Genomic DNA, 22,796 nt, shown 5'->3' with positions numbered 1-22,796 from the left:
GAATCCTGCAACCATGATTGGGGTTTTAAAGAGCAGCACAGCATTAATAACTTTTAAAATGTGGCCGTTATCTTAATGAAAAACATGTCTTCCCCAAGTAAGTAAGGTCAGAGGAGGGAAAGACTCTTATCCCTTACATTATACTAACAGACAAACACTGAAACATACATATGGGAACATTATTGCCACATAACAGGGAAAAGATACAACACTGCAACAGTGCTCCAAACCAACTGCTCACTAACAATCAAGAAAAAAAATGTTTATCCAGAAAAAAATCTGGATAAACATTTCTTTTCTAAAACTACCTTAGTTTTAACAGTTAACAAGGGAGTAAGTGCTTAATTCTCAAGTAAAATTAATGTGCTCAATAGATATCTATTAGCCAAGACCAAACAGAATTGATCCCACAAATATGTAAGAGCGGCTCAATTCTTTTCTGCTTAACTTTGAAACCTACGATAAAACAAACTGGATACAAATGTAAAACTAAAATGAAATGCAAGGCCAGGCAAAACAAAATCTACAACATGTGAACTTTCACATGCATCAGAGATACTCCACTAACACTGCTGAAAAACCTACCTCAAAATCTCCACTGCAGATTTTGAGGAGAGAAATTTAAGGAATCTTAATTACAGCTCTGGAGATTGGTATTGAGACTTTCAGATCGACTTTCCAAATAATGTTTCATCTCAAATGGAAGAGCAATGATGTGGGTAATGGATTTGTCAGAGCTACTCATTGGTACCTAAGGGACTTTCTGAGGAAAAAATACGATATAAGGAGAGCTTTTCAGATGAGCAAATAAATGATGGTCATCCCCTCACAGCAATTTGAAGTCACCTTCCTACAAAGTCCATTAGCAAAATATGTGTAAAAGCCAGGGCTAGCAGGAGCATGCATGTGGTGACTGACATGCTTTCGGTGATCCATACAATTTCTATTTCTTAAGGACCAAATTTCCAGTGGATGTTTCAAATATAAACCAATTTAAAGAGGAAAAATGAAGACTATTAAAACCGAACTACATTCAAGATTGCTGGTCTGTGAAAAGTATGTAAAATAATATTTCACAATTTTAAAATAGTTAAACCACCACAAAAATTTGCTCATATTAGCCTAAAGCTAGTGGATGAGTAGATTCTTGCTCTCCAAAACCAAAGTCATTCTGCCCAACTTGAATCAATCGGGCCATTATTAAATGCACCAGTGTTAAAGAAAGAAAGAGCCTAGTGAGCTGGGAAATGAGCAGGGAGTAACAATCCAGAAATAAGCAGAACTGTGCCAGACCAATGCCAATTCTCACTGAGTTGTTCTTACACTCTGTGTGGTGCTCACCAGTACCCCCAAATTGCCTCCACTTTTCATCATGGGGCAGCTCTTCCTCCCCACTTTTACACTGCCTTAAAAATTAAACTCCAATTTAAAAAAAAGGAATTAGCTTGCCTACTTTTAGCATTTCTACGGCATAACACATACTGATTTTTTCCTAATGGAATTCTATGATATCAATTGTCCTGGCTTGGAATCTCTACACTAATTTGGGCAGATAATTCTACTCCTAAGAATTTATCATGTAATGCGATATCATTATATCATTTAGTCAATTTCTAAAAGCATAAACCTAAATCTACTACAGGCTAAGTACTTTCCTCTGTCAAGCAAAAGCCAGAGAATAAGTGATGTAGACGTTTTCAGCTTCTTCCTCTCATCTTTAATTAAAATCATTTACTTATACAAATGCATGACAGTTATAACTTACTAACCACCCTACCCATAATCCCAACACCACCTCTACCCTCCCACTAAATTACCATCAAGGTCTGGCACTGCCTTTCAGCTCTGAAAACGACTGTACGTCTACTCAAAGGCTCACCTTCATTTGTCTGGCTGTTTCCTTTTCTGTTTCTAGTTTTTTTTTTTCTCCATAGTAAGAATAACACAATTCCTTACATTTATAGTTGAAAAATACTAGTTTCTAAATGATTCTTTAAAAAGCAACAATAAAAATACCCTTCACATGAAAGAGGGAAAAAAAGACAAAGCTTATATAATTTGAGTTACAAAGAGAATGTAAATTGAGACTCAGGTTCTATTTTCTGACTCAACTCTAACAGGTCTTTATAGGCTTGGAAACCTACCCAGAGAAAAGAGTTGAGAATAATTATTCTTAGAAAATTTACTTAACCACATCATAATTTTAGCTTTAGCTTTTGAGTATTTTCCTATGTTAGAATTGTATATTAGAATTGAAATTCTAATATATGCATAAACAAACAATACAGCATTCTACTCTTCTGATGAGTGATTGCCAAACACTATTGACTGTGCTACTACTTCTTGAATTAAACAGAACTTTAGATACCTGATATATAACCTGTAGGCTTTTTATATCTCATATACAGTGGTATATAATCAATTAGAAAAGGAATCCCTTGGAAACAGAGCTATGGTTGTAGAGTACCAGCCTTGAGCACGAAAGCTCAGGTACAGTGCTCAGGCTCTGTGTTCAAGCCCAAGGACCCCCCTTCATCACGCCCCCCCCCCCACAAATATCCATTAAATTTTTAGAAGCACAATAAAAACCATTAGTGTCCAAGTAACTGTTTCTATGACAATTAAATTTTTGTCATGTACTATACACCTTTAGATGCTGGTGGAGTGTTGACTAGATGCTAGGATGAGTGTTGACTAAAGGGGATGTGTGTGGGGGGGGTATTACTTGAACATAAACACTTTAATGTAATACAGTAGGTATCATTTAGGATGAAGAGATCTAGAAAGCAAACATTGATAGTAAACTGAAACTCATTTAGGGCTGATGAGTGCTGTCATTTCTCAGTTTTGCTCTCTACCATGCTCAAAGAGCAGGACAGTCAAAGCCAAGCCTCATTTATCCCTGTAGCATTTATTAAGAAGGTTCCTTGTACCAGGCGCTTTTTGCAAGGTGCTGAGATAGAACCTGAGCTGAAGCCTATTATGGCAGGCTCACAGTCCCTCAGGGAGACTGACAGTCTATGCAGCTAGAGGAGGGGACACTGAAAAAGACCAGTGTAACAAACCATTGCTGCCATTTCCAAATATATTACTAAATCGAACACATACTAGGGGCTTTTCCATGTTGTTCTACCATATCCTCACAGAAATCTTGTAATTTTGAATGTCTCCACTTTACTGATGTAAAAAGATCATTTTAACAAGTATTTCACTTATCTAAGACCATGTCTTATCAACTGAATGAGCTAGGATTCCAAGCCAAGTCTTTGCCCTTCAACATTGTACTTTCCTACACTGGCCTCGAAAATAAAACTTAGAAGAAAAGTAGATCACATTATAGAAATTTTAGCATATAATCTTGTGAGTCATTGCACAATTTTTCAGGTGTGCAATATCCTCTGGATGGCATGCCAAATGACACTAGTGTTGTGTTAAGTAGAAGCTGGCAAGTATGATGGCCTTTAAGCTTCTCCCAAGGGCTTCTGAAGTTAACAACAAAACCACAACAGAGAGTACAAATTTAGAAATCACTATCAGTAGTAGTAACAATTTTAATTGTCTTTTACTTGTGGTCATTCAGGTTCCTTTGATTCCATCTTCATGGCTTTCTATATATAAGCATATTTACATACCAGAGGACCAAAAACATGCATATGCACTTTTATATGTATATTATACTATGTTGTGTATATTATATATTATATAAACTATATCTTGTATATAAGCAATGTATGTAATCGTAATGTATATGTCTTGTCTTATATATGTCATATATATACATGTGTGTATGTGTGTATATATATTTTATATATTTTTGAGAACGTATACCAAACTAGAGCAATAAAACGTGTACCTGTTTCTTCATCTATCCTGAAAACACCAACACCAGATCCATCTCTAATGGAGTATCGGATCTCCCCATCTCTTCCTGTGTCCTCATCATGGGCTGATACTGTCATGACTGATGAGCCAATAGGGACATCTTCTTTCACCACACCCTTTTCCACAAAGCTAGAAAACACTGGCGAGTGTAGGTTCTCATTCACATCTACCACCTCAACTTCCACATAGCAAGTAGAAGACAGAGAAACTGGCTTCCCTTTGTCCTTGGCCCTCACGGTGAGATTATATACTTGCTTCTTCTCAAAGTCCAACTGCTGTACAATTCTAACTGCTCCACTGAGTTTATCCACATCGAAGTGTCCTTCTCCATGGTCCATAAGACTGTACCTCACTTGACTAGACTGACCTAAATCGGGATCATAGGCTTCTAACCACATGACTATGGTTCCTTCTGGCAGATCTTCTCGAACTTTCACACGGTAATTAGGTGGAATAAACTTGGGCGGGTTGTCATTAACATCTCCTAGTGATACTTTCAAAAGCACAGTGGAAAACAGCTGGGGCTCTTCTTTAGCTTGGTCCCTGGCTTCAATCTTTAAGTAATGCACATGCTGGACTTCTCGATCCAAAGGTTGAACAATTTTAACCACACCAGTCATACTGTCAATTGAAAACCTATCAGTGTCAGTAAGAATGGAGTAGGTCACATGTCCATTGGGGCCTAGATCTCTATCAGTAGCTTCAACCTGGATGATTTCACTATTTATCTCCTTGTCTTCACTCACTTCAATGAAATAATGCTCCTGTAAAAACTCAGGTGGGTTGTCATTGGCATCAAGGACGGTGATGTGTAGAAGATGCCAAGCTGCCTTCTGTGGTATGCCAAGGTCATATACAGTAATATTCAGGGTATACTTGTCTGCTGTTTCACGGTCTAGTGGAGATAAAATTTTCAGCATTCCTGTTTCCATGTCAATAATGAAGCAACTATCCTCATTTCCTCCAGAAATAGCATACACCAGTTTCCCATTGAAGCCAGAGTCAAGGTCTGTAGCATTCATGAAAATTATACTGGAACCTACAAGATGGTTTTCCTTTACTTCAATACCAGTTGGAAGAGTACTCCTAAACTGTGGGGCATGAGCATTGACAGAATGAGAATCAAAGAAAAGATCCTCCACTTCCTCCTGACTGTGTAACTTATTGGCCTGCAGGAGTTTCTCTGCCAACATTTTGGCAACACCCGTCTCCTCACACTGCAAGTTTACTGGCTTGCGACTGGCAGCCACAGTGATGTTGATATATAACGGAGTGGCAAAATTTTCTCCATCTGTAGCAGTAATTCTCAGACTGTGAAAAGACAACTTTGCACCCAAGCCATCCATAAGAGATTGCTTTAATGATAAAACCCCAGAGTTGGGGTTTAAGTCAAATAAATCTAGCTCATTTCCAGCTTCAATCTGGTATCGTACCAACTGAAGTTCATCAGCATCAATAGCAGAAACGGTAGTGATTTGCTCCCCCACTCCTAGATCTCTGGGAATTGTTCCTTCACAGTTTATTTTCTCAAACAAGGGTGTATTGTCATTCAAGTTATTGAGCGTAATCGTAGCCAGAACTTCAACTTCCCTGCGGTAAGGCAAGCCCCAGTCTGATGCTCGAATCCTTAGTGTGTAAACCCGAGGCATCAGCTCATAGTCCAAGTTTTCTGAAGTACTCACAGCACCAGTGAAATGGTCGATCACAAACGGCACATGATTTAAATTTGCAATGCTGTAAGTCACATACCCATTCTCACCCTCGTCAGGGTCTACAGCACTCACACTCATAACAGTAGTACCGATGGGTGTGTTCTCATCAAAGGATGCTTTGTAGGCTGTCTGAGAAAATTCCGGCGGGTTGCTATTGACACCTAAGACTTTAACCAAGACTTTGGTGGAGGCTTTTCTATCACTTGTCAATACTTCAAGTTCAAAATGGGATGCCTGCTGTCTTCTGATTGGTTCTAAAACAGAAATGAGACCAGTGTTTTGATTGATGCTGAACCTCACTTTTCCAGGTGCACTTTTAAAGATGTATCTCAAATGTGAATAGCTAGGAATGGCTTTGACCATGACTACCGGTGTGTTGGGAGGAGCAAATTCACTTATTTCTGCTCTGTAAACATCCTTTTCAAACTTGACTGGGCCAGCTTTGAACTGTGGAGAAGCCACATGAATCACTTTGACTGAAGAGAACTGAGGAGGAGTTCCTTTGTCTTTAGCCTGGAGGGTCAGATTGTATCCAAAAGGATGACTGTCCCAATCAAGGCCACCAGTGGCTTTGACTTTATATTCCTTGCTCCCTGGGAAGGACCTCACCGTTCTAAACTGTTGATGAAGGTCACCGGCCACAATGGTTAAAGAAGCTATTTCCCCATTGACGCCCTGATCACAGTCTTCCACGGTGACAATTGCGAATGTTGGGTCCTTGTCCAGTTCTGATGGTGATAATGTCACAGCTGTGACCACAGGAGCACATTCATTTGCCTGTTCCACATGAACTGTTAGCTTGGCCATGCTACTGATACCACTGCTACCATACAATTTCATTCCCCGGTCCACAGCAAGGATTTCCAGTTCATAGAGCTGGGTCTCTATGTAATCGAGTCTACCAGTTAACAGTACCACGCCACTGCTTGGATGAATAGCAAACATGTCTGTTCGGTCTTTAAAACTGTAATAGAACTCTCCATTTGTTCCTATATCTGCATCAGTGGCACTGACCCTCGCGATGCTGGTCCTTATAGCTGTGTTTTCAGGCAAGGAGACACTGTAGGAAGTGGGGGAGAACAATGGTCTTAAGTCGTTTGTATCCAGCACTTGCACCCTGACCTTTGTTCGTGCTTCAGCATTAGTGATTTTTTCAACGGCTTTGATGACCAATGTGTAATGGTCTTTCACTTCTCTATTAAGAATAGCTGTATTTCCTCCTTTGGTCCTTATTCTTAGAAAGCAAAAGTCTCCAAGAATGTACTCTTCAGCTTTGAACAGGTTTTCATTGTCTCCTGAGACAATTTTGTACCTTAAGTCCCATGACAGATCTGTCATGTAAATACCCATCTTTACGGGATGCCCGACATAGGTTTTGGCTGCAGAGTTCTCATGAACAGTGACGTTATACTGGAAATGCGTAAACTGTAGAGAAGGAGGCTGTTCAAGTTTCTGGCTTCCATGGCTGTCTCCAAAATGCTGGAGGAGGAGGAGCAGTAGCAGAAGCAAGGCCAAATCTCTCCCCATTGTTTAACTCACAGGAACCCTAAAATAGGAGAAATAGGAATTACTACTTTGGAGAAATAAAGCAGCAAGCAAAAAGTTCATCTCGAAAAATACATTTCCCATCTTTATAAAATAAATATAATGGATTGGGAGCTTTTCTTGTGCTCCAATTAACATCCTTCTAAAAGTCTCTTCTTTTAGTGATTCCAGATCCTGTATTTCCTATGTGATGACTCAAGAATCAAAATGAGCCAAGGGCTGGTGGCTCCCACCTGTGATCCTAGCTCCCCAGGAGGCTGAGAGCTGAGAATGATGGTTTGAAATCATCCTGGGCAGATATATTCATAAGACTTTTATCTCACATTAACCAGAAAACAAAACAAAAACAGAAGTAGTGCTGTGGGTACTGCACCAACCTTGAGCAAAGAACTAAGGGATAGTGTCTGAGCCCTGAATTCAAGACCCAGTACTAGCACGTATACACATGCGCACATGCTTGCGTGTATGAGCGCACACACAAATACATACACACACATACAAAGTCATAATGAACATTAAAAATTGCCTGCAGTAACAACTAAATAACAACTACATTTTGTTCTTATAATTGACAAACAGTTAACCTTTACTTATACAAAATGAATTAAAATGCTGAAAAAGCCTGCAGGCAGATGCTACTATAGTACTGTGAACATGCAGAGCTTCTAACAAGGAATTTGGGATTAAATCCTCAACAGTATTTTTATATGACCCTGTGTAATAACAGTTTTGGGTTTTTTTTTTGGCCAGTCCTGGGCCTTGGACTCAGGGCCTGAGCACTGTCCCTGGCTTCTTCCTGCTCAAGGCTAGCACTCTGCCACCTGAGCCACAGCGCCCCTTCTGGCCGTTTTCCATATATGTGGTGCTGGGGAATCGAACCGAGAGCTTCATGTGTAGGAGGCAAGCACTCTTGCCACTAGGCCATAATCCCAGCCCGTAATAACAGTTTTAGTCTCATGTCAAACAATATAACCATGTAACAATTTTAAGGAACTAAAATAATTATATCATAAAGTTGGGTAGCCAAGTGATTCTCAAACATCAATTTGAACATACAGAAAAGGTTTGTGATATGAAAACCCAAATCCAGCTAATGGATAGCACAGGTTTTTCCTAAGTCAGAGAAGCAAATCTCAGGAACAACATCAATATTTTACTGCACTGCTGTCAATCATCAGTTCATAAAGTGTCTACCATCTCCAAGGCCCTGAGCCACCTATCACCCAAGAGGCCCCTATTAGAAGACAAGATATACACATACCAGTACTGTCATCAAAACTAACACATGGAAAAAACACACAAGGAAGCAGAACTTCAGCAGAGTCAGAGATAGAGAGGAAAAAAAGAGAAAACTGAACAAAGGGTCACCTTTCACAAGTGGGAACAGAGGTGGTGTCCACTAGGCTGAGGCCTGCTCAGAACAGGACAATTACATACCAGACTGTTCTTTATTATGCCAACAAATTCATCTTGTAAATCAATGCAGTTTCACAAATTCCCACAGTACTGTCAGGTGAGGACAGCATTAGCCTTGCAAAGTAACTCCCAGATTAATATTCACAAAATGTGAATGATACCAAAGGTGAAAGACACAGCACACTGGGAAGCTGGTTTGTCAGCCAGGTTGAAATTAGTATGGCAACATTAATTTATAGTCGCTTAACTCAGCCACTGCCAACTTTGCCCTATTAGTCATTTCATTAGGGGAGTGGGGAAAAAAAGACTTGATATGCTTAAAGCAATTAGAGGTTTAATTGATACTGAATGATGGTCAATTTGGGCATTTGGGCACTTGTTCTTGAGCTAGCATGCCTTCTACTATGCAGATAAAGTCAGGAAAATTATGCCGATGTTTGGCCTTTAATATTCAAACTAAAATAAGAAAAAAAAATCTCGGGGCTGGGGATATGGCCTAGTCGCAAGAGTGCTTGTCTCCTATACAGGAGGCCCTGGGTTCAATTCCCCAGCACCACATATACAGAAAACGGCCAGAAGGGGCGCTGTGGCTCAAGTGGCAGAGTGCTCGCCTTGAGCAAAAAGAAGCCAGGGACAGTGCTCAGGCCCTGATTCCAAGCCCTAGGACTGGCCAAAAAAAAAAAAAGAAAAAAGAAAAAAGAAAAAAGAAAAAAAATATCTCTGACTGAGCTATCTCTACAAGGGTATCAGTCTGGTCAGTGGTTCTAACAGTTGGAAAAGTTTGAGTATTTTTCAATGATCCTGTAATTTGAAGTAAAAAAAAAAAATCAATGCAATTCAACCTACAGATGCTACAGATCACAATCTTATACCACCACACTAGGTATATAGATTAGAGAAAGGAAAGGATCTCAATTCTAAATCATTTATAAGCTAAGAATGAAATATGCATATTAAGAAAATGCTTTGAAGAATGTTCAAAAAAATAATGATAAACAAACACTGTTTGAAGAAACTCATGTGTTAGGAGACATGATTACACTTTACGAAAGGTATTATACCAAGATTCTATTATAAGCACTTGTGTTAGGAGACATGATTACACTTTACGAAAGGTATTATACCAAGATTCTATTATAAGCACTTGAAATACGGTATATACATAATACAGACACACACATACATATAACACATTAAAATATATACTTCTTTTTCTGGTCCTTGCGCTTGAACTCAGGCCTGGGCACTGAGCTTTTTTTGCTCAAGATTGGCACCCCACCACTTGAGCCACAGCTGCACTTCCCACATTTTTGGTAGCTTATTAGAGATAAGTGTCTCATAGGCTTTCCTGCCTAGGCTACCTTTGAACTGCAATCCTCAGATCTCAGCCTCCTGAGTAGCTAGGATTACAAGCATGAGCCACTGGAAACCAACCTTGAAATATTTTAGGTTGGTATATGTAAAGTCATTGAGAGGTATACTGACTGGAAAAACACAGCTGATGACATTTGCTTGTTTAAAAGGGGAGGCAGATAAATGGCATGTGTATGTCTGAAAATTAGAGATGAATTCCAAGCCCATAAAAAAGAAACTTCAGTATGGTTAATTTAATTCAAAGGACCAAGAAGAGGTAGTAAGGATAATGCATACGTTTTCATTGTTCTCTACTACCGTCCACTGTTTTTCAGCCTAAATATGTTATCTTTATCACACTCTAAATTATTTAATTCCTTTAATATTTAAGGAACTTCTTCCATGAGTCAAATATAGTTCTACATGGTAGGGATTCAAAATTGAACCAAATTACCAAGTCCTAGTTATGGAAACTTGTTCTCAGCTAAGGCATACAAGCAAATAAACCAATAGTTTATGAGTAATGATGAGTAAGAGCTACAGAGAAAATAAGGTAAAAGACATAATAGTTAGGAACAAAGAGAAATAGAATCCTAAATTCAAAAGTGCTGGGCTGGTCAACCTCAGCATTTTCCAGTTTTCAGCAGATAATACCTAGATTCCCCATGACACCGATGCTAGTATTTCAGGTCTCCACCACAAAATAACTCTGTCTAGCATCTGTCACCAATTAAAACAAGTATTTCCATATATTATCAAATGCCCCGTAAGGCTCAAAAGTACCCTGGTGAAAGAGAACTAGTTTAAATACAACCAAGAGAAGCTGGGAACCAGTGGCTTATGTCTGTAATCCTAGCTACTCAGGAGGCTGTGATCTGAGAATCATGGTTCGAAGCCAATCAGTGCAAGAAAGTCTGTGGAAATCTTATGTCCAAATAACCACTAAAAAAACTGGTACTGAAACTCAAGTGCCCCAAGTTCAAGCCCCACCCAAATCATTTCTCAGTGTGTCTCCTCAAACTCTTCTGAACTGTATGTTTCTCAGATTTGCCTTGTTTATATCCTTGACAATTGTGATAAGTATTAATCACAAACTCTGTAGAAAATTCCTCAGGCAAAATGGCCCTCAAGTGGAATTTGTTTGATACTTTTCTGATGATTAGACTGAAGTTGTTCTGTAAAGGGTAGGTTGACAAAGACACATCATATCAAGGGACATAACCAACATGATTTCAATGTTAACATTGACCTTACTCATTTGGTTGAGACTCTTTTCTATACTGTGCTATTCATAAGTAAGAAGAGAACTATGCCACCAAATCACTTGGACTTCTACAAGATTTATGTAGTCTTTCTAATCATGTATTTATTCAATCACTTTTCAGGACACTGAATTTTACTACTACAAACAATGAGATGCCACCAGAGGATTTTGAACAGGGCAGTGCATGATCTACCTGGAAGAAAAATGGGCCACTCTGGGATTTATTGAGAAGAGTAATATAGGACAGCAAGGGCAAAAACTGCAGGGAACATAGAGAGAGAGAGAGAGCACTGTAGTGGAACAAGCGAGAGACCAAGGTGTCTTGGTCCAAAATGGCAATAACAGAAGTGGAGAGAAATGGCCAAAGTGGCCCGGACCAACAAATCCTGTTTGGAATTTGTTGATTCATTGGAAGGGATAGGGAAGATAGAAAAACAAGTAACCTGGAAAATTTCAAGAACTAGATGCTGAGCAAAGAAAATGGTGCTACTATGTGTCTAAAACATGGGAAGACCAAAGACTAAGGGTTGGAAGTGTCTGTCCCCTAGCAACTCATGTGCTGAAAGACTTGGTCACCAGCCTGTGGTGCTACTGATGGCTGGGGAACCCTTAAAAGGAGGAACCTAGAGAAAAGAAGTTAGGTCACTGAGGCCTGCCTTTGTAGGGAGTTGTTATCCCAGCCTTCTCCTCTCCTTTTGTTTTCCTGCCATCATGACTGAGATCACAAATCAGGATAACACAGAACTGGGGTGGGAGGGGAAGGAGACATAACCATGGATGGAGCCTGTTGCTCCTCAAAAGCTGAGCAACAGAACTTCAGCAACTTCCAAAGCATGTTTGTTAACTCAGGCTTTTCAAAACCTTGTTTAACTCTGCACACCTAACCAACAGAGTGTCACCATGATTAGGATTATTTAATGCCACCCTTTGGTCAGAAAACAACCTGCTTCTTAGGAGACACACTGAACACTTTCACAATGTAATCAAGAACCATGAATTTGGATTTCACCACAAAACACAAAGATCAAACTATGGCTGTTACTCCATGCAAAATGGGTGTGGGGGGGTGGAAAGATGCTACAACAATATTTCACTTGAAAGCATGTCATTACCTAGAGTGCATGCTTGTGAAAATTAAGCCTCAAAACCCACTTAGCCCAGGGCTACCCTGGTATTTAGAAGGTGATAGCACTACTTGAACTCAGCAATTCATGATTTCTAAAATACAATTTCCAGACTGAAAACAAAAGGTGTGGGCTGGGAATATGGCCTAGTGGCAAAAGTGCTTGCCTCATATACATGAAGCCCTGGGTTCGATTCCTCAGCACCACATTTATTAAAAAAAAAAAAAAAAAAAGGCCAGAGGTAGCACTGTGGCTCAAGTGGCAGAGGGCTAGCCTTGAGCAAAAAGAAACCAGAGACAGTGCTCAGGCCTTGAGTTCAAGCTCCCAGACTGGCAAATAAATTTTTTTTTTTTAAAAAAAAGGTGTTTACTTAGCTCCATGTTTAGAGGAAAGAACCTTGGGTTTTGAAGCTTAAATATGTTTAGTATAGATTTCTGAAAAATCCATAAACACAAGAGGAAAATAACTTTTTCCGGTAAAAAATGAGATATTAATATCCTCATAATTCTTCATTAAGGAAACTTTCATGTAAAATACTCCCTCCAATTTATCACTGAGAAAGCAAATTCTTCACGGAAGCCAGTGTCTGTGTGGAGAATGTAACTGTTCATTCCCACAGTTAAGCCCAAAGCTGGTGATTACCAAAGTGTTACCCCTGATTGACAGGACAGTCACACTCAAGGTAGCAATTCTGTCCAAGGTGATACACTTATTATTGCCAGGCCCCTCTTCTTCATGCACAAGCAGTCACTCTGGTCTTCTCCACATGAAAGAAGCAATAGCCATTTCATTCCGCAGAACACTGAGGGGAAGAACTTGGTGTTCTCCCTCAAGGCTCTGTCCCCTACACACTTACTTATATCAACATCCCCGGGAGAGCTTTACTACAGATTCACTACTGAAATTCAGCTTCTTGTTTACTTTAATATCCCTTCTTTTCTTAGGGTGCTGGGGGACGGGACAATAGGAGGCTTCCTACCTGGCTCGGCAATGCTCTGAACCTGCCTCCAGCCCTTGTTCCCATTTGTTTCAAGTATTTTCTAAAGACCTCAGAACTTCAAAGAATCTATCATGTTTTTAAAGCCATGTCACAAAATTGTTCAAAAAATAAGCTGGCCGGTTCATTCACACCTGTAAGCCTAGATGCTCAGGAGGCTGAGATCTGAGGCTTAACATTCAAAGACAATTTAGGCAGAAAAGTTCATGAGACTCTTATCTCCAATTAACCAGCAAAAAAAAAGAAAACAAAGCAAAACAGAAGTGGAGGTATAGCGGTAAAGTGCTAGCCTTGATCAGAAAAAGCTAACCAAGTGTGTAAGGCCAATTTCAAGCCCCAGTACAGGGACACACACACACACACACACCACATACATACACACAATGTAAACTTTTTTTAAAAAAATATTTATACTAGTGTTTATTTTTAAGATCATGCAAAGTAAGAAAAATATGGAAAGCTTTCATCAAAAAAAACCCTGTTCATCTATAAACAATTCATAACTTCCAGAAACATTGAAATGGGGAACAAAACCTTTCCATTTTCTATTAAGTTACAATAACCAGATAATACTTTTAAGAAGTTTTATTTTTACACTGAAAACCTAGTAGATCTTTTCTACGTGTATATTAATTCCTTTAAAACCATGTTAAATTTTTTGGGGAAAAATGGAAAGAGAAACTAAGTAGCAGCTTTAGGCTTGATGTATATCAGATTTCTTCTGAAAACTCCACTTATAGGTCTGTTAGTTTTGACTGCAGCTGCAGTAAATGTGATTACTCTAGCAGGTTTCAAGTTAAATATTACCCTCTGAGTAGGCTCTGCTGGTCGGGTGGCCACTAGCAGAAGGGGGCTGAACTAACAAGGAGAGTGAACGAGGATGAATATAGTCAGTCATTTATTTGCATGTACGAAAACAGAACAATGAAACCAGTTGAAACTTTTAGGAAAGAGGGGAGAAAGGAAGAGCAATATAGAGGGTGAGATTGACTGGAATACATATATGACTGAGTGGAAATGACATGTTGAAATCTCCCCCTGTATAACTAATACATGATTCATTGATAGATGATAGCTAGACAGTATGATATATAGTGTGATAAGCAGATAGATACACTGATTCCAATGTAGCAGAGACTAGTTTTCAAACTATCAAGAGTAGAAATACAAGACTTTCCTACAACTTAATACTTGGATATTTACATAATTTAAACAATGTGAAATACAGTTTTAAGGATCTTTATCACTTTTTAAGTTAACTAGAGATTAAGTTAATCTCTCATGCTATGCAAAGTATGTTTTTTAAATGACCTCCATTAAAAAACCTGGTATCTACTCTTATTAAACTCCACAGAACACCTCTATAAGCATTACAAAGACCACTGTTCCTACTTGTGTGCTATTGTGAGCTAAGATTCAAAGCAGGCAAAGGAAGGCTGTACATCCATTTCTGGCTAGGTGAGACAGCCCTGGCCTCTTCTCTCTCCTCTCCTCAATGAGAGACATGACCAGTATATAATATCCATCCTCTCATCTCTCAACACTGCACACACACTCCGGGGCAAGCTTTGCCCACAGAGCATTCAATAAACCAGCCACTTACCTTTCTTTTGTGATTTAAGCTCATCTCACTTAGCCAGTGACTGTGGCTCAGGCCAGCATGGGCAGAAGAATCTGTGAGACTCTTATTTACAATTAATCACCTAGTAGCACTGTGTTTCAAGTGGTAGAGTGCCAGCCTTGAACGAAAAAGCTCAGGGACAGTGCCCAAACCCAGTACTGGCACAAAAAGAAAATAAAGATATTAAAAAATAGGTCGTCTCACCAAATCTATTTTACTGTGCAAAGACAAATCATTCACATGATGTGCTCCACAGGAAGGGCAGTCAGTAATTACCAAGGGCCACTTATCCCACTCCTGAATTAGTTAGGTTTTATTATGGAAACTTAGGTGCTTCTGAGTAATGAGTGGGGAATGTGACCATTCCATGTGCAGGAGGAAAGTGGGTCATCCAGGATAAAGTCCTTGGCCTTCCTTCCTCTCCCTAAATGTTCTCATGGCCCGTTTTCATTTCTGCTCACACCTCACAAGAGATGAAACACACCCTACCTGTAAAAAGACATCCTGATGACTTAAATTTTGTCTCCCCAAATTAGCTCTGTACCTGAACTCCAACAATCCCTTCACTACAACGATGTTCTGAGGAGTCTACAAACACAGGTACTTCTTTGCTTCAAAACATATCTCCACTGGGTGTGGTACCTCATGCCTATAATCCCAGCTACTTGGGTGGTAAAGATCAAGAGGATCACAGCTTACTGTTTAAGGCCAGTGGGAAGGCAGTGGAGTTAGTGAGACCCAATCTCAACAAATAAGTATGACCCTTGCAATCCCAGCACTGTAGGATGCATGGGCAGGAGTACTGCAGCCCAGACCCAGCTACATTCAATATTAAATGAATATTTAGTTATCCTCCCTCACTAGACTGGAAGTTCCTTAATGCAGAAAATCTGATTTGTTCACCACTTTATACTATGCCAATGCCTGGCACAGACCAGATCAGTAGTTGCTGGACTGGAGGATAAAGAATTAAGAAGGGAGAATGGAATGTGCTACTATGGCAGGTACTATGTATGGGAAGGAAGATAACTACAGGGGAGGGGAGGATAATGTAAAAAGACAATACTTCCATCCCTCTAGAACTACCACAAAACAGCAGGCACAAGCAACAGGCCAGCAACAACAGGGCAGATGGCTCTGAATTTATAGTCTCAAAAGAAGTCAGTGACCACTTCAAAATGCTTTTGGTCCAGATAGGGATGCCACCTAAATGCCTGTGTGATGGATTATATCACAGTTTCTATGCCTGAATGCTCTAGGAAAGATTTCTGAAATGGTCTATAGAAAACATTTAAGTAATTCCTAGATTTATCTCCACATATAAAATAAACTCTTGGGATTAAGCAAGAATTGGAGTTACATGTGTATCTGGGACTTTTCACGAAAAGAACGATGAGTTTTAAAAGCTTCTAAAATGTACAATATGGAGATTCCTAATCTAATTGTGCATATTTTTAAGTGAAATACTCCTCTTAGTTAAGAGAGGGGGCAAGAGTTGCCATTCAACAAAGTCATATTAGAATACAAGGAATCGTAATGTCTCCCATTCATCATTCTCCCTCATCCTTCCCAAACTCAACCCTTCCCTCCCTCAAATTTTCTTAATTTTGTGGAATATGCATTGAATTTTATGATTGCATTTCCCCTCCCCATTTTGATCTTAACACGTACCACTCATTTAAAAAATTTAAAAAATTCCTTTCCGAAGTCTACGGATAAACTGACATCAATTAACTGAATAACTTAGGCCAGAGCTTGACTTCCTTACCCACAAAATTTGCATCAAGAGCACTTTCTACTTAAATTCCCACTTGTAAAAACTGAAAGGAACATATAAGGTTCCATAGTTTCTCTATTAACCAGGTCCTTTGGACCACAATTAGTCACTAAAACACAACAATAGACTACAAAACAATGGTAATAAAACAGTGGTTTAATTTCATTTGGACCACTGACTCTTGAATGGAAAACAAGTTGTAGTAGAATGTTTTTGTCTGTTGGTTTGTTTGTTTGGGTGGGAAATCTATTTGTAGCCCAGCTGGTTTTGAACTTTTCAGCCTCCCATGAGCTGAGATTACTGGCCTGAGTCAACAAGCCTAGCTACTTGATGATGTGATAAAAGTAAAACAGATGATCTTTAAGATAATCTCCAAGGTTCTTTTCATTCCTATCATTTAAAGAAATGGTTACTTCAAAGGTGGCTGTATCTAAAATGGATGGGCTACAAAGGCAAAGAAGTTCAAGAGAATAAATACACTATTAGTTTGGTCATACTTTTTCTTTTGTTGCCCTTAAAAATAGCATCCATTAATTATATATGAGGATTTCATTCTGAAATGTCCACACTGGGCATATATTTCTACCATAGATTTAAATGATCCATTCACATGAGAATCTGACAGTCATTCCTAGAAAGTAATGGATGGATGCAAATCAAAACCTTACCAAGTCCTTGAAACCTTATTTCCTTCTTGTGACAAAAAGTGGCTCATATAACTTTTCAAGAAATGGGTTCACAAATGCAAACCAAACTTATGCTGAGCTTTGTGTTATTTATATTTTTTAAATATTTTAAGTGTTTGTAAAGCTTAAATACATAACAAGACAAGAGAGACAATTCTAATTGTGAAATCAGAGCCGTCCTCTTCAGACAAAGATAAACACCAGAATTCACCAATATGTCCAGAGAACACCTTTTCACGGTAACAACTGCAAGTGTTGTATACATTAACTGAAACTCGTTAGTGAAAAACAAAGCACTGTGTAGTTTTAACACAAGCAAATATCTTCTGAAACTATTAAACACAGATTATATGAAGCCTTTAGGAATCTGCTTTGAAAAGGGTGAATAAGTAACCGAAGGTTAAGCGCCTTTAAAATCTTTCTCAATTTTAACAGTCATTGTAAATACTCAGTTTAAAAAACAAACGTCTCCTCTACCAGGCACCAGGGAGTTGCTTCACAAAAAAGCCACTTAACAAACCACAGTTTAGACTTACGTTTAAAAAAAATAACTGGATAGAAAATTTTCGAGTTTACTTTCCTAACGCATACAATTATGTCCTTGTTTCCCAAGTCCAGTTCAATGGGGTGTGAACAGGGAGGGGGAATCCTTAAGAGACGTGAGAAAGTAGCTTCCTAAAAATATGCACTCATGGGGAAGGGGAGCACTGAAGAGCGAGTCTCTTCCTTTAATAGAGGTCTCACAAGTTTCTCCAGGGAAGAGAAACCACGGCCCAACCGCGCATTTCCCCATGTCTAGCCCGTGAAGTATCTGCACACGCGAGCTGCACTGAAACCCTCAGCCCCGCGCCCCGCTCCCGCACACACGCACGCGCGCGCACACACATACGCACACACAACGCGCACACACATCCAATGAATGCCTCCGTCTCAAAGATCCCACTGGCGGCCGCTGACATTCCTTTCACCTCATCTACGTGGAAAAAAATTTTAAAATTTTTTTTAAAGTTGCCGAAATGATGAGAGAGCCCCGAGGTCGAGTGCGGGCTGGGGCGTCACCGCGGAGGGGAGAGGAGGGGACGGCGTGCGGGAAGTTACTGAGCTCCGGGCGGCGGTTCTGCGCCCGCGGCCGCCGCTGTGGTTTCCTGCTAGGACTCCGGAGCAGACTCGGGGGCAGGGCCGGCCGCCGCGGCCGACTCCCCTCGGTAATTACCATTCCCTTCACGTCGCCAATTCCCCCCCTCCCCGCCTTCGCCTCCGCGCTCTCCCCGGCCAGACTCAACTTTCCAAGTGGGAAGGAGGGCTCAGTGCCCCCGCCTTGCAGCGCAGCTCTCGCCCCCCTCGCTCTTTATCTTGTCCCCTAGGTTAGGGGAGCCCGTCCAGAGTTGTAGAACCGAGAGAGAGCAACTCACCGAGCCGCAAGCCTGCAAGTAAGAAGCAGCCCCGTTGCACGCCTCCCGGACACACCGATGGCTCCGGCCTGGCACCGGCGGCCGCGCCGCGGCGCTGCGCTGTGCCCCAGCCCGCTCCCCCTCCCGCCCAACTTCACCGCCAGCAAACTTACTGCAAAGTTCACCCCAAGTGGCGACGGCGCTTCTGGTGGGGGGAGAGAGGGGATGTCCGCAGGCACCGGGAAGCTTCAGCGTGCCCCTGAGCCGGGCACGGGTCTGCCGGGGACCTCACTGGGCCCGCACGTACGCATGGTGCGGTAGGCGGCCGGTGTCTTCCAGGCTCGCCGTCGGCGCGCCAGGCTCAGCGCCGCACTCCGCCGCCAACGCACCCAGCCCCGGGCGTCCCGCTCCGTTCGGGGGCCTCGCGCGCTCCACGCCGAGGATATCCCTCCGCCCGTGGCCACGCCCTCCCCTGCCGGAGCTTCTTTCCCCGGCTCAGAAACTCGAGCCCACTTTTCCAAAGCTCTCCAGCTGCCCGCGGTACCCGGACGACCACGCCCCGTCCAGGGGTCCCGAGATCCGCCCCCTCCTCCCGGCCCCGCCGCCGCCGCCGCCACCCCCGCACCAGAAGTGGAACAGGCCAGCCTTCAAGGTGATCTCCCCGAGCCTGCGAGTAATAGTTTGGGGTTTGTTCAAATGCCCACGTTAGTTATGGCCAAGAGTTAACCTGGAATGTTCTCTGCTTAGAAAGAGGAAACGGGATCTTAACTCATAAAGAAAAGGGAAAAATTGTAGAGCTCAGCTTAGGAAAAAGCCCCCCAGCATCCTTTTAGGTGCTTTTTTTTAAAAAAAGAGAACCTCCAGGAAATCCCTAAATTTGCATTTGAATACTGTGATTCCCAACTAGTGTTTGGAGGGAGACTACACCACCGAGGGTCTGAAAAGGAAAGTAATTAGAATGGAATCTTTTTCCTCCAAAAATTAGCACTTTTAAGTCTTCGGAAAATGCAAAGTCTTCCTTCCCAGACCTCGTCCTGAATTGCTCCCGAGACCCCAGGACCTCCTGGATCCGCCGGCCTCCCCAGGCGAACACCCCCAACTTTGGAGTCTGCGGGACAAAAGGCCGCCGAGCCGCCTCGTGCATTCCTGGCTCTCGGGTCCTCCAGTGAGCTAGCATACTGGGAACCCAGTCACCCGGTTCAAGCTGCCCGTGGAGAAAGGGGCGCCCCACTCCGGGAAGCTTCCCTCTCGCGCAGGAGCACCCCATCTGTGTGCCCCGGAGCTTGGAGCCCTTCGCAGACACCCGCAAGGCTCCAGACGCAGATGGAGCCCCGAGTCTCCGCCGAAGCCGGGAGCGCTGGAGGGTTGGGTGGAAAGTTTGTGGGGTTCGAACATTGCCAGGACAAAAAGACCCGATTTCCCTGGGACGGGTGAGGGCGCTGCAGAAGGAACGACAAGCAGAGGGAAGCAAGAGAAACTAAAATATACATATATATTTTTTCAATTCTAAGTTAGAATGGTCATGTCTTAAGCCATCTTAAAGAAAATGTTTGCAAATAATCATAGTAGTAATGGTATCTAGCAAGAGGAGCGTGGTCTGACATGCCATACTGATTCGTCGCACCCTATTCTCGGTACACTATTTCAGAAAGCACCCCAACTCACACAGCCAGCAAATACAAGCACCGTCATCTAACGACTGGTCTGATCAGGGCTACCACTGCGCAAAGTACTCTAGGAGTTACTTTCAGTTACAGGTCAATTTCATGCATGGAACACCTGGAAAGTGGGTAATCTGATCTCCAAGCTCAGCCAGTTTGCTCCCTTTGCAGAATTTTAACTCTCGATAAAACAACCGCACTACAACGCTAGCCGTTGGGGATGGGGGGCGGGGGGGGACGCACGACCAGGTCTTTGGGAAGCGCAAGGGAGAAGGGAGGGTGCAGAAAGTACAAAGATACCATTCTGCAACGTAAAAATCACAGAATTTTCTAAATAGAGAAAATGGCTCTTCGTTAATGAATAGTGCCACTTACTAGGTCTCGACCATGGGTTTGAAAATCCCCATTTTCCAGGCTCGCGGAAAAACCGAGTTGTCTAGAAGTTACACTTCCCTGCCCCGGGAGCCACCGCGAGTCAAAGGCTGCAGACTCGGCCCCGGCCGCGGTTTTACCAATCCTGCATCCTAGCACAATGAAAGGGAAGTTGGTGGGGGTTTTTGCTATCATCTATCGAATTACCTTCACATAGTGGGAGAAAATATCCGTTAAATCGACGGTCTTCCCTAACGCGGTCCCCAGAGCCTCCAGGAAATTAGGGGGCTGGTTCCCCAAACAAAACCCCTTTCCTCCAGCCCCGCTTCAGCATCCAGCCCAACCGAGGGGATTTTCCGAAGTTAAGTGGAGTCTGGACCGGGTGGGTGGTAGAGGCAGCCTGGGGGATGGCCAGCCCAGGCGGTGGTGTTCCCGTCCCCGGAGGTTCCAGCAGGTCGGAGTCTTCGGTCCGCGCGGAACCCGGGATCCAGCCGGCCGCGCGCCTTGCTCGACGCGCGGCCTAGAGGGCGCTGCGCCCCTGCAGATCACGCGGGTCCCCGATGCGCCCTCCCCGGGCACCATCTCCACACCAAGTTCCGTTTGCAGTAATTCACACACGGCATCGCCGCTTCCCAAGTTCTTTTAAACAATGCGCGGGGTGTATTTTATGCATCTCCAAAACTATGCATTACAGATCCTCCATGCGCGCACCGTGCACAACCCAAAGGCGCGTGCAAGCCTTAGAAAACTCACACGCATTCTGTACTCACCTAGACCAAACACCCCGTGTTTTCATTTACGTTTCAACTGAAAGAATTAAGGGGGGGGGGGGAGAGAAAGGGAGGGACGGAGAGATTCACTGCACAAAAAGCACTCACCCACTGTATCCAAGTCCTCGGGGCCCGCGGCACCGTGCCGGCTAGTTCAGTGGCTCCCCACGCGGTGTGGATATTTGTTAAGTGCGGTGTTAGAAGCGCCAACTTTGCCTCGGCGAGATCTTCAGCATGCCCCCCACCAGGGTGCGATCCGCCGGCGCCGCCTGGACCCAGGTGGCCGCATCTCCAGAGTGCTCGGGCCAGGTGGAAAAGTTAAGCAGCAAAAGCAGCCGGAGGGAGAGAGCTCGAGGGCCCGGCGAAGCCAAGTTTGTCAGGACATGCCCAGGCAGCCAGCCGCCCAGGGCGTGAGTTGCGGCCCGGAGCTGCGGCGGCTCGCGGCCTCCTTCCCCTCTCCCTCCCTCTCGGAGGTGCTGGGGGGGTGACGTCAGCGCCCCGCCTGCCCCCCCCCCCCAGGTTCCCCAGCTCCAAAGGGGTGCTCCAGCTGTGTCGGCCTCCGGGGCAGCTGCGGCTGCTGCGGGCTCCCCTACCGCAGCGATGTGCACGGCCGCCGTCGTCCGCACGTCGGTCCGCCTATCCGGTTCCGCGGGGCGCGGGCCTTCCCCACTCCCCGCACCGGTACGGGCCCGGGGCCCCGCGGGGCGCCCCCCTCCGCCCCACGTCGCCCCCTCGAGCCGCGTTTCCCACGCCTCGGGCGGCAGGTGATGCTCGTCTTCCTTCGCGGTTGAAACTCGTCTCCAAGGGTCGCCGGCCCCGGGTTTAGCCGGGCCAGCAGACAAGCGAGAAACAAATGTCTGCAGACCCGGCGGACGACTTGTACTCTGAGTCTCGCAACTTCGGAGCGCGATGGGTCGTCCCCAGTTCTAGTGTGCTCTGCCCTGACGGTGGGGAGGGGGCGCTTGGAAGTGTTGAAAGTCACGGTGCCGTATTTTAATTTTCAAATCCTTCCCAAATGCCTCGGTGTCTTTAGAAGCGGAGGAGGATCCGAGGGGCAGGGAGGAGCCGCGGTTTAGGGTGCCTTACCAGTGATCCGCGGTGATCGTGGCTGATTCACAAATCAATCCTCTGCTCCTCCTCGCGACGTGGATTCAGACGAATGCAAACCCCGTGGAAGTTTAATTTACAATCCAGAGCCTCGCTGGTGCGCGTGTGCGCGCGCGAG

General features: G+C 43.3%; 1 protein-coding gene across 4 annotated transcripts in view; it reads right to left on the bottom strand.

Annotated features, from left to right (window-relative positions):
- Positions 1-21,810, bottom strand: part of Fat1 (FAT atypical cadherin 1) — a 112,963-nt gene extending 91,153 nt beyond the window's left edge. Inside the window, exons 1-2 of one of the 4 annotated variants that reach the window (XM_048330854.1) lie at positions 21,680-21,810; positions 3,854-7,140 (exon numbers count right to left, since the gene is read on the bottom strand). In XM_048330854.1, the coding sequence (XP_048186811.1) occupies positions 3,854-7,121 (3,268 nt within the window). In that variant the 5' untranslated portion in view covers positions 7,122-7,140; positions 21,680-21,810. Of the gene's footprint in view, positions 1-3,853; positions 7,141-18,941; positions 19,129-21,008; positions 21,248-21,679 lie in introns of those variants that run through there. The other 3 variants (XM_048330853.1, XM_048330852.1, XM_048330855.1) reach the window with 3 other exon arrangements.
- Positions 21,811-22,796: the final 986 nt, after the last annotated feature.

This window comes from Perognathus longimembris, chromosome 21 (genome assembly GCF_023159225.1).
Source record: "Perognathus longimembris pacificus isolate PPM17 chromosome 21, ASM2315922v1, whole genome shotgun sequence".
Classification (NCBI taxonomy): Eukaryota; Metazoa; Chordata; class Mammalia; order Rodentia; family Heteromyidae; genus Perognathus; species Perognathus longimembris.
The sequence above is the reverse complement of the archived record's forward strand: the minus strand, read 5'-3'. Positions and strand labels throughout refer to the sequence as shown.